At 38.3% G+C, this 12,554-nt stretch overlaps 1 protein-coding gene across 2 annotated transcripts in view; it reads left to right on the forward strand.

Moving 5' to 3' along the window:
- The first annotated feature begins 1,630 nt into the window (after window positions 1-1,630).
- The window catches only part of LOC131219108 (protein DCL homolog, chloroplastic), a 47,490-nt gene continuing 36,566 nt past the window's right edge, over window positions 1,631-12,554 (forward strand). Inside the window, exon 1 of one of the 2 annotated variants that reach the window (XM_058214106.1) lies at window positions 1,631-2,043. In XM_058214106.1, coding sequence (XP_058070089.1) covers window positions 1,709-2,043 — 335 coding nt within the window. In that variant the 5' untranslated portion in view covers window positions 1,631-1,708. The remainder of the gene's footprint in view (window positions 2,044-12,554) is intronic. The other variant, XM_058214105.1, reaches the window with a different exon arrangement.

Raw genomic sequence — 12,554 nt, forward strand, 5'->3', positions numbered from 1 at the left:
CGCGTAAACGATATCTATAGGTCGCGGGTCACCGAAATTCGACCGGAAGGACCACAGGATCCTAGAGAACGACGAGATACTAGGACACAGGCTTGACATTATTGGTGTTAATGATTGGTTTAATAGAATTATCTTCCGATTGAATATGATAGGACTTCAATTCCAATTGAATTATAGGAGTTGAATCAGTGAATGTGATATTCTTGTTGCTATGAGCATATCCATGGATCCTTAGTCTTATATTTTTATTGTTTTCAACCATTTTCTACTTTGCTACATTAAAAATTCAGACAAACCATATACCTTTAGATTAGTTCTAGTTTGTATTCCCCATTCTCTAAGAATTCAATCTCGGTCTCATCGAGTTATTATTGCATCATAGTCCTGCATTTGAGGTTGTCAACCCTTAAGTTTGATCGCAAAATATTAGAAATCTGGCATGACTTTTGTGGATCCTCGAATCCACCAACTGTAGGGGCCACCTTGATGTATGTGCCATACATCCACGCTATCCATCCATTTTGACAACTCATTGTAGGGCATGATCGTAAAAATGTAGTGGATACAAATCTCAGTTGGACCACACTATTCGAGACGATGGTGAATGACCATTAAAAACTTCTTATGGGATACAAAGTTTTGGATCAAGCTGATATTTGTGTGGTCCTTCGTGTGGGTCTATGCGACCTTATTAATATGGCAGATAAACATTCCGTTGGGCCCCAAAAAGTTTTTGATGATGTGTATGCAATCACTGGTGATCAAGAAGTTTTTAATGATGGGTATTCAATCACTGCTGATCCTTGTGGTGTAGTTCACCTGAAATTTGGAATCATGGTTTAAGATGAGGTGTTAAAACGGATAAACATTGGATGTAAGGCACATACATCACTGTGGGCCCACAGTCAAGAGGACACGGAAGCTACATCACTGTGGGCCCACGGTCAGGAGGACACGGAAGCCGTTCATGCCCAGCTGAGTTGGGTCCAAACTATCAATGGTCTGAATCAGGCAAACAGATACCTACTTGAAAAAGCAAAAATACCGGGCACGACTTGTTGGGACCCTGAACCAGCCATGTGGGTGGTACCCTCACCATGGCGCCCACCTCCGAGTATGCGTTATATATCTATCCCGTACATCCATTTTTTCAAGTCCTTGTTTGGGATGAGTTGAAAAAATGAAGCAGATACAAATACTAGGTGGACAACGCCATAGGAAACAGCGGTGAATGACTCTCAAAAACTTTTTGTGAAACACAATTTCCCTTCATCCACGTCTGTTTGACCGTTGGACGGCAAATAAACAGTACAGTGGGCCCTAGGAGGTTTTTAATGGTGGGCATTCAGTGAACACTGTTTACTGTGGTGTGGTCCACCTGAGATTTCTATGTACTTTATTTTTTGGTTTATGCCATGAAATGAGTTAGCAAAAGGGTTGTAGGGCGTGGATATACAAGGTGTAAATCGAGGTGGGCCCCATGCCACATCGCTAGTTCCTGTGTTCAGCCAAATAGTGCCCAAAAAGCCCCAATGTTAGGTATCGTAGCTACTGAAGAGGGCCCAAGATCATAGATAATTCTGTCCTCGCACATCCTGCTTACCATGACCCAAACCCACCTCTCTCTCTCTCTCTCTCTCTCTCTCTCATATAAAATAAAACACAATCCACCCTCGTCTCTTTATCTCCTTCTCCTTCTCAAACTCTAATGGCTCGTGCGCTCCATCTCCTTAGAGGAATTCCCCTCCTTCCTCTCCGTGTACGAAGCGCTTCCACTCCCGCCCTTGTCTTCTTCCCATCTCTACTCAGACCCTCCCTCTTCTGCACAGCCATCGATCCCTCTCACCCTCACGAGAATGCTCCTGCCACCACAGCAACAGCAGCAGCAGCAGAGAACACGGGCGCGTACACCGCCAAAGATACTCCGCAGTACTGTCGATCAGACAATCCCGACTACAGATGTTGGAAAGATAGAGAAGCTGAAATCCACAAAGACATCGAGCCCATCACTTTCCTCACCAAGGACATTCTCCACTCCAACAGGTGTTTTTTCTTTCTTTATTATATACATAAATAATTTTTTTTTAAAAAAAGACTCCCTCTTTTCTAATTTATATTTTCCTATTTTATGCTTGCATTTTCTGGCTGTATTATATGAGAAACCGAACCGAACTTTCACAGCGCAGCAGCTCTTTGAATTTCCCAGAGCTGGAAAAACCGGTGCATTGCTGTGGTCTGCTTTTACATTTACTGCACACGTGGCACATTTATGTTTTAGGTGGCAATTTGGATGGATCAGATCTTGGATATCGCACAGATTGAATGATCCTAACTGTAGAGGGATGGATAATAGTAAAATAGTCTGTGTTACAAATTCAGTTGGCAAATCCAGATGGTTAGCATTGTCCTTTCAGTCTGATTTTCTAGCAATGTTCCCATACACATTGGGCCAAGCTTTGGCTCCTCTGGATAGGTGTACTTGTATGCCCTATGTATGGCTTCTGTGGCATTCACATTCCTGTCATTTGTAAATGGTGGTAGTATCATCCAACATACGATTACCAATGTTCAAACCACGGGCCACCCTTTGGATGGAGGGCATAAAATGGGCTGTTGAAAATAAAATGGTCAATGGTCCAGTTTCAGTGGAGAAATCATATGGTTAAGATTGGTTGATCAGTGGGGTTCCCGGTCATGCTCCATCTCCGGTGGGGCCCAAAGTTTGGATTTAGATCAAAATACTTTTATGCCATGTGTGGTGAATGCACGCCATAGTTAGCTCCCTGATAAATTATTGGCTTGTTGCCTGGCTTGTTGCCAACCTGCTGTAGATAAGTTAGAAAATGCTCTCTCGTGCCATCAGCATTTTAGTTTGTACCAATGCCTCATGCATGTGGTTTGTGGAGCATACCTTTTGCTGATCTAGATTGTTCATTCTGGTGGACCCCATGTGGAAAAGGTGATGGTGCAAATGCAACCATCACCATTGTCATAGCCTTACCTTAGTTATTTGGGGTCAGCTTCGCATCATTGCTTGGGAAAAAAACTTATGATTAGCTGCCCATGCAGCCCATCTGTCATCAACCACACTTTACTAGTGCTTGGAATTTGCTGACGTATCACTTTGGCCTATAAATGGATGGTTGGTAATAACATACCAATCTGGTTCATCTGCTGGAAGAGATCTTTTGTACACTGCTCGCAGGTCTTTCCAAATGAATTATTTGGCTTATTGAATGTTGGGCCAACATAAATTGGATGCTGGTCCTAAAAACAATGTCAAATTTGGGTGAGCATCATATATGCCGCTTGTCCATAAGAATGTATTAGATTCAAGGTGTTCTGTAACGGTAACGGTGGTTGTAATGGCCGCCACTGTTACCTTTACAATACGGGTCGTAACAGCTGTTACAACCTCTTTTTTTTATTGAAAAAAAAAATCCTAAGAAACCTGTATTTGCCTTGTAATGTTGATTAAAAAGTATGGAAAACCTGTATCTGCCCCATAACAGACAATTACGGGGCTGTTATGGCCTTTATAGGGGACGTAACATGCCATTAACAGCAATTACGAGTCATTTTTTTCTATAATGGCTGTTATGGCCGTTACGACCCCATAACGTGTAACGGTTGTCATCGTTACCTTTACGTAATGGCCTTTACGGCACACCATGATTAGATTTATTAGAGGAAGCTTTTTTGCTATTCATTGTCATCATCATCTAAGCCTTATCCCAACTAATTGGAGTCGGCTACCTGAATTCTTTATCTCCATTCCACTCTATCAAGGTCCATAACTTCAGTTAGACCATGGGTCATTAAGTCTTTTCTTACTATCTCTACCCATGTCTATTTGGGCCTTCCCCTTGTCCTTTTTAAAACCTTCAACTTATACCAATTTTTATGCAATCGCCCAACATCCCACGTGCACACTCTAAAATGTGTACAAGAAAAGGTCCACTTTCCCTTTTTAGCTACTTTTCTTTTCTTTCAAATCTCTACATTAGGAAATATCTTTGCTTTTCTTTTCTGTCAAATCTTTATATTAGGAATTTCCCTTTCTTTCATATCTTTATATTAGGCAAGAAGTAATCTTAGCTTTTTCTTATTTAAGTGTTTTCTTATTTAACTAGTTTTCCATTTTTTAGATCTTGGCTAGCTAGGAATTCTATTTTTAGATTCCATTGATTTTATTGCAGTTTGTAAGGACTCATTATAAATAAGGCTTAGGTCTATGGAATAAGATAATTGAATTATATTCTCTTTTTAATGAAAATTCTCTTGTTTTCTCTATCAACCTTCTCAAAACCTTTTTCCATTCCTTGTATAAAAAAATGTTCAGATTCTTTTCCAACCCTACCAAATCCTAATCCCATTCTAACCCATCAATTCCCTTGCCCTTTCTCTTTTCCTTACCAAAAATCATTCCAAACCCGATAACCCTTGTAACCTTAGATGTAGAACCCTAGCCTATAGTTCAGCGCACGATCTTGTTTGGAGATTTCATGGACAAGAAGATGTTCATACCCCTCGTACAATCATCCCTATCTGGATTCTCGTACCTGTCCACATCTATCTTGTTATTCTTATCCAGCTCATTTTGATTATCACAGTCATCACCCCTATCACCCCGAGTCTCACCCATCTTCATATGAATTTTCTAGAGATTCATTTCAATGGCCCTCTAGATGTTATGGACCACGACAAACAGATGCCGGCTACTCAAAAGCATCCCATTGTCCGAAAATATCAATGATGACCAAGAATGTTCGGCATGGGGGAAGAGAATTTGTAGGAAGTCAAGAAGGGGATTAGAGCATTTAAGGAAGATATAGCAAACGAATTCAAGAAACTCAAGGAGGCGGCGAGAGCTTGCTTTGGGCCCTTGATTAAAAAGGAAAAGCTTTATGGGCTTCAATTTGTTTCATCTAGCGTACCAAGGAATGACGTGGTTGTAGATAGTGTCGTAACCCAAGAGGAATCCTCCTTTGGGTTGGTTGATGGATCTATGGATTGGGATGGATCAATGGTCAGATTGGAGGAAATTCAAATAAAACTAAAATATCAGCTGACGGACGATCCAATTGAAGAGACCGAAGGTTTAACGGATATGGACAATCCAATGGTCGAAGGGATGGATAGTGTTACAATCAAAGTAGCAAACTCTATAGAAGTCAACACAATAGTACCATCTCAACGTCAATCAAGGTATGCGGATCGAAGCCAATTGTGACAAAGAGGCCACAATCGACATCTAGAATGCGGAGGACTAACAAGAAGCAAGAGAAAAGATGGTGTGTGTTTCAATACTGTATTATGCACAAGCTACCCTTTAGGTATGTAGGTCTCCACCATCAACTACTAGCTAAGCCGAAGAAGATGTGCTACAAACGAGGATCTTCATAAGAGAATGAGGCCACCAATTTAAACTCGAGTATGAGTTCTTTTTTGAAGCTGGGTGGAATTAATGTAATTGTTCAACCATCCAAGCGCAAGCAGTGAAGTAGTATATACTCGGGTAAGACCGAGGTCGATCCACTGAGGACTAGAGGGTAGAAACACTATTAGAACTAGAAAGCGAATAGGAATTTGGGTTCTCTTGTTACGGCAAATTAGAAATTGTGTAGAAAAATCAATAAACAAACAACTAAGGTGCTGGGGATATTCTTCTAACAAATCCTTATTGCAATTCGTCAATTAAACTTTGATAACTCAATTGGAATGAAATAATGATTACTTCCAATCGGAAAACAAAACAATTAATCCATTCCTGAACATTCAAACAAGGCATGAATCTCAATTGATCGAGAAAGATTGAAAGAATAGGTATGTGTGTGTGTGTGTGTGAGAGAGAGAGAGAGAGAGAGAGAGAGAGTCTTAAAGTTGGATCATTTTCTTGAAACTTGATTGTTGATTTGAATATTGAGAGAGAGAGAGAGAGAGAGAGAGAGAGAGAGAGAGAGAGAGAGAGTCTTAAAGTTGGATCATTTTCTTGAAACTTGATTGTTGATTTGAATATTGAATTCTTAAATACTTGATTGTTGAAACTTGGAAGAGTCAGGACCCAAGAGTAAGGGCCTGTTTGTTAACATTGAATTTTTGTACTTAATGCGGAATTGGGAAAATGTTCCGTGTTTAGTGGTGTTTGTTAATGTGTTGTTAACGCGGAAGAAGGAAAGCGCTAAGTGGTTTTTTGCTGAATTCTTTTCGTGATAGGAGTTTGGCTTAATGGTGAACGCGGAATGCGCTCCATAAGTTTTTCTATTAAAAAAAAAAAAAAACTTTCCTTCCAAGATTACCCCTTTTACTATGGAAATTTTCTTCTCTTTGAATTGTTTGCGCAGTACAAACCAACTTTTAACATGTAAATGCTCTTTATGCCCCACCACGATTTATGTGTTTGATCCACACCGTCCATCAACTTTTTCAGATCATTTAAGGTGTGAGCCAGAAAAAGAGGCAGGTCCAAGGATTAATTGGATCACAAGGTGGGGATTGAATGTCCACCATTAAAAACTTCTTGGGAGCTGGAGAAGTTTCGGATCAAGCTGATATTTGTGTTTTCACTTCATCCACGTCTACATGACCCAATGAATAGGTTGGATGGTAAAAAAAAAAAAACATCACAGTGGCCCTTAGAAAGGTTTCAACAGTGGATATCATTATCACTGCAGCATCCTTTGGTGTGGTTCACTAGAGCTGTGGACCTGCTTCATCTTTAGGATCATATATTAAAATAATATGAGAAAAACGATGAACGGGTTAGATAAAACACTTACATCACGGTGGGCCCCATAGAGCCCTGCTCGAACGGTAATCTGTCCGGGTGGGGGTAGGACGCAATCCGCGTTCGAAGCGGATGGGCTGGGGACGGGATTGGGAAGCAGATTGGCTGGTGTATTGACGTCACCAAGTTCCATGGGTCCCATCATGACGTATTTGTTATATTCAAACTGTCCATACATTTTGCGAGCTTATCTTAAGGCTTGAGCCGAAAAATAAGACAGATTTAAAGATAAACTGGACCACACTACAAAAGGCAGTGGGGGATTGAACATCTACCATTGAAACCCTTTTAGGGTCACAGAAGTTTCGGATCAATATGAAATTTGTTTTTCCTCTTCATCCAGATATTTTTGATCTTATGAATAGATTAGATGGAAAATAAACGTTATAGTGGGCCCTGCGAATTTTTTAATGGTGAAAATAATTATCCCACTGCTATTTTTGGTGTGGTCCATTTGAGTTTTGGATATGATTCATTTTTTGTATAATGCTCTAAAATGATCTCAAAAATTTGATGAACGGTGTGGATATAATAAATACATTATTGTAGGGCCCATGTAACTTTGATCTCCTTTGAACCGTTCGTACAACTTGGACATCGAGGAGCATCTGTGCTCATCTTCGCACGACACGTATCTACACCAGCTATATAGCTGGTGTGTGGCACGGAAACGGATTGACTACTCCCTTGCCACCAGCCCGGTGGGTGGTGGTCAGTGCTCTTTGGCCCTCATGATGTATGTGTTTCATCCATTCCGTTCATCCATTTTTACATATCATTTTATGTCTTTATGCCAAAAATAAGAGGGATATAAAACTCAGGTGGACCACGCCACAGGAAAACAATAATGATTAGATATCCACCATTAAAATCCTCCTAGGGCCCACTGTACGGTTTATTTGACATCCAATATGTTGATTAGGTCATACATGCCCAGATGAAGTGAAAAAACAAAAATCAGCTTGATCCAAAACTTTTATGGCCCCCAAAAGGTTTTCAATGGACAAAGCTCATTCAACACTGTTTCGTGTAATGTGGTCCACTTGAGATTGGGATATACCTCATTTTTGGTCTCATACTATAAAATGATTTGGAAAAATATATGGATAGCATGGATGAAACACATACATCATGGTGGGGCCCACAGAGCACCAACCATCAGCCATTGGCTGGTGGTAGCGGGAGTAGCCAATCCGTTTTCCGTGTGGTATGCCAGCCCATGGACGCGGATTCCGTGGGAAGCCTTCCGCAGGAAGTTCCTGCACTGGAAACCTATATGGGGCCTACCCTGACTTTTGGGAGAAATCTACTTGGTCCATCCGTTTTGTGAACTCATTTTAGGACATTAGGCTAGAAAATGAAATATATAGAATGTTTGAATGGACCACACCCACAAGAAACAGTTGAATTGAACATCTACAATTGGAAATTTCTTGGGGGCCACAGAAGTTTTGGAGCAAGCCTATATCATCCATGTCCTTATGATATAATGAACAGGTTGGATGACAAATAAACATCACTGTGGGGCCTAGAAAGGTTTCAACGGTGGAAATCATTATCCCCACTGCAAAAATAGACCACATCCATTCAAGGTGGGCCCAACTGAATTTACTCAATACGAAAAGCAATCGAATTTCATGTACCACACTGCAAAAAGCAGCGGGGAATTGAACGTCTACCATCCCCACTGCAAAAATAGACCACATACATTCAAGGCTTGCTGTCATCTTGGAATGGGCAGAAAGTTGGGAAGGTTAAATCCATCATATGGCGGTTGTCAATCATCGCTATCTGGTGGGATGTTTGGGAAGAAAGAAACAATCGTTGTTTCAATGATGTTTCTTCCTTCCACTCGGTAGTAGGATCGAGGGCGAAAAATATGGTGATCGAATGGGCTTGTAATGTTAAAGATTTAAGGGATTTCAACATGTCGTTTTTAGGTTCTAAGGGGTGGTCTGCCTCCTCGGCAGCTGCTCCTCTCTCTTTGTTTTGCCTCTTTTCTTTGTTTTTTTTTTCCTTTTCCCCTTGTAGTTCCTTCCCCTGTTTTTAATGAAAGTTTGCTGTTGCTTTAAAAAAAAAATAAAATTGAACGTCTACCATTGAAACCTTTTTTGGGGTCACATACATCAAGATGAGCCTTATTTGAAGGTTTTGTTGCTATTGGTGCTCAACGCTACACGATAGACAGTGACAATCTTACCGCTAAGAGGAATTGAGGGCCTTATGAATAATAATATTTTAGTTTTCTGTTAAGTATTTTAGTTTATTTGAATTAAATATAATGATTTTATTTTCATTTAATAAAAAAATAATTTCTTTATAATGTAAAACATTTCCAAACGAGGGATAAGGGCAAATGTGTCAAATTAACATATTTCAGACATTTAAGATGCTTGTTAACAAACATGTTGTTTCAAATTCAGTACTTAATTGTCAGACTTCAATTGTAATTATCAAACAAGTTTTTGACTTCAAATTTCAGATTCAGGCTTAAGATTTCAAATTCGGTCTTTAGACTTCAGATTTAACAAACGGGGCCTAAGAGTCTTGAAAGAGAATATGATAAAGGAGAATGGGAGAATGAGAATAAGAGAGCGAGATTAAGAATTTGAAGAAAGCTGAGAGAGAGAGAGAGAGAGAGAGCATTAGAATATGGAAAATGTTTTTTTTTTTTTTTGTGGGGGGGGGAGTCGGAGTACGAGTACAAATTTATAGGCAAAAAGTTGTCATATTGCAAAAATAAGAAAATAGATCCCATTGGTAAAAAAAACACCATTGGGCATTATGCCATTGCATATTGTGTATGGGATGGTTAATCGCATAATGCATTGCATACTCATCGCATATTGTCATTATAGCATACATCATCATGACATACGCCATTTCACTGGGCCATTTTGCATATGTGACGCATAATTGGTTATGTGTTTGCATATGATAGCACTGTTCACTACCAAGTTTTCTTATTGATTGGGTTTTTCCTCTATATATATTCCTGAGACATGCCACTTAATGCATTCGACCATCTTATTTCCACATAACATTTACTTCTTCCTCGATGTTTCACTTTCCTTTTTCCATCAGTTTGTTTTTGAATAACGTTGTTTTTTCTCCTTCTAAATTCCACCATCTAGTTTTTGGACCACTTTTAATTTCGTTTGCTTTCATCCATCTCTTAAACATCCTTAACCATTAACCTATGTTGCGTGTTCAAACTCTCTCCAACTATCACCTTCCAGTCCCTAAATATTGATTGTTCTGTCTTCCTAAGCAAAAAGAAATATATTTGACTTTTATATGATCCACTCTTGAAGGTTATTAAATGTTCATCTCTCCGTTTAAAGTATGTGTTTGTTAGTGGTAGAATTTTTTTTGAGAGATTTAGTGGTAGATTATAAGCCATAGCAAAATCAAGGGTATCTTCCCCTATCCCATTTCTTCTCCCAAAACCATATCCTTCATGTACTCTATCATATCATCTACTCTCTTTTCCTATATGATTATTTAATTCTCCTTCTATAAATATCCTCTCTCTGTTTGGAGTTTTCGACATTCATCCATCCACATCCTTCTAGAATTGTCTTTTGATTCTATCCTTTAATCCCACCCGCGTGTATATGCACTAATAACATTGATTATCTCCTCTCGTAACACAATTTTTATTAATAATAAAATATTATCACGTACTCTCTTAACATCTAACTTTAAATCTTTATCTATCATTATCCTACCCCAATTCTATTAAGTTGTCATTTCCCATATACCAAAACTTGTATCCATCCATTTCTTTAGTTTTACTCCCTTTTCACTTGGCCTCCTAGACACAAGCTATGTTAACTCTTCATTTCATCGTATCTGCTAACTCCATACTCATACCTATCAATGTTCCTATATTCCATGAGAACTAGCTTCTTTACCCGCACGCATCCAGAATGACACAGGAACCCTTGTCATTCTTTTTTATGATGTGTTTGAGGATTGTGTTCAATACATAAAGATGCTTCTAAGGTGTTTTCATGGTTTTAAATATCATTTACAATATGGCCATATCGTACTGTATTGACCACCCCCTTCAAGCATATGGTGGGTGAACTCATCTGTTATGGAAAAATTGGAAACGTCCCAATTTGAATTTTTTTTTTTTTGTTTTTCATTATCTACTTTTTTCTTCATTTCAATCATGGAGGAAGCATAGAACTTGATTTTAGGTTAGATTTAGGCTTAGTTTGATGATCAAAACAGAAGATTTGAGTGATATTCAACAAATCAAAGTGGAATGGACTATTTTGGAAAATATTGGAAGAAGGGTTTGACCATCATTTTTTTTCTTTTTCATTTTGTAGATTTTTTTTTAAAAAATTTAATTTATATGTACTATACCCTCATCCATCAAATCATGATTGATTTAGATTTAATGGGGGCTTATTTGGTTGACTTTCACCAAGTCAAGTTGATAGACAATGTTCTTATCCATGTATAGTTTGAGACACCATTGAATATGTCTTAAAAACATAAAAGATGATAGATTATGGTATTTATTTTTTAACTATTTTCAATATAATGTTTCAAGATTTTTTGTGCTAAAAACATTTCAGCTAATCCAAGTTGGTATCATTTGATATGGGTCTGATGCGATTTGATATGCTTCATATTCTGTCATTTTTGGGGCATGGCCGATGGCGCAACAATATTATTTAAAGCCTAGGGTGTTTTGAAGCAATGTTTTCCTCATCATTATCGTGTAACCCTTGGGATACGGATACATATTGGTTATCTTATGGGATATATCGGTTATATCGGGTAATGTATCGCCGTTGTTGGGAAACATGGGGAAACATCGGGAAATTAGTCAAAATTTTCAATGAAACTTCAATGATTATTGAAAAAGACATCAATACGCACTTAGAAATCAAAACATCACAAAAAACAAGGGCACATAATAGGTTTCCTTTGTATGGGGTCCTAATCTATGCGTTGTCTGGATGAACTTATGTGAGTATATTCAAAATCAGTGTTTCAAATAGCGCCCGTAGTGTACGCTACATAGCATAGCGTGGCCGTAGCACTACGTAGCATCCGAAATAGCGTAAATCTCCTGTAATATGCGTACGCTACAGCTTCGTAGCGCATAGCGTTCATAGCGTAAGCTACAATGTATTTTTTTACTATTTTAGTTTTATTATTATTATTATTTTTTCACGTTTTCTTTGTTTCTAATGTTGAGGATTGTGACACTTGTATTGTACTTGATACTTTTAACCTATAGGATTTTTATTTCTTTTCATAATTGTGACTTGTGGTTTCAATTAGACATTATTAATTAAAGTGGCTTGCTTAGAAAGTTGTCGATGTGATAATTATATGATTTGGCTTATATATGTGGATTAACTTTTGATAAATGATAACTAATAACTTTTTTGAACATGCTTATAATTGATCAAATGAATCATCTTTTAGGCATTTTTATATTTTTTCCTTTTTTTTCTTTCACTATTTATTATATTTGCCCTATTTTAAAATTTAAAAATAGAAGTATCGTGTAGCTTATGCTACACACTACGTATTTACGCTACACGCTATAGAGGGCTAAGCACTACGCATCATGCTATCGCTATTTAAAACACTGTTCAAAATCTGTTAATATAATTTGTAAATGTAAGAAGAAATGCATGGAAACACATGTAATACATTAAAAAGCCCCTTTACTACATGTCACTTTTCAAATGCCCGCCTTCGGTCCTCTTTACCCTCGAAAAACTCAGACGTG

Source organism: Magnolia sinica, chromosome 11 (assembly GCF_029962835.1).
Source record: "Magnolia sinica isolate HGM2019 chromosome 11, MsV1, whole genome shotgun sequence".
NCBI classification, from domain to species: domain Eukaryota; kingdom Viridiplantae; phylum Streptophyta; class Magnoliopsida; order Magnoliales; family Magnoliaceae; genus Magnolia; species Magnolia sinica.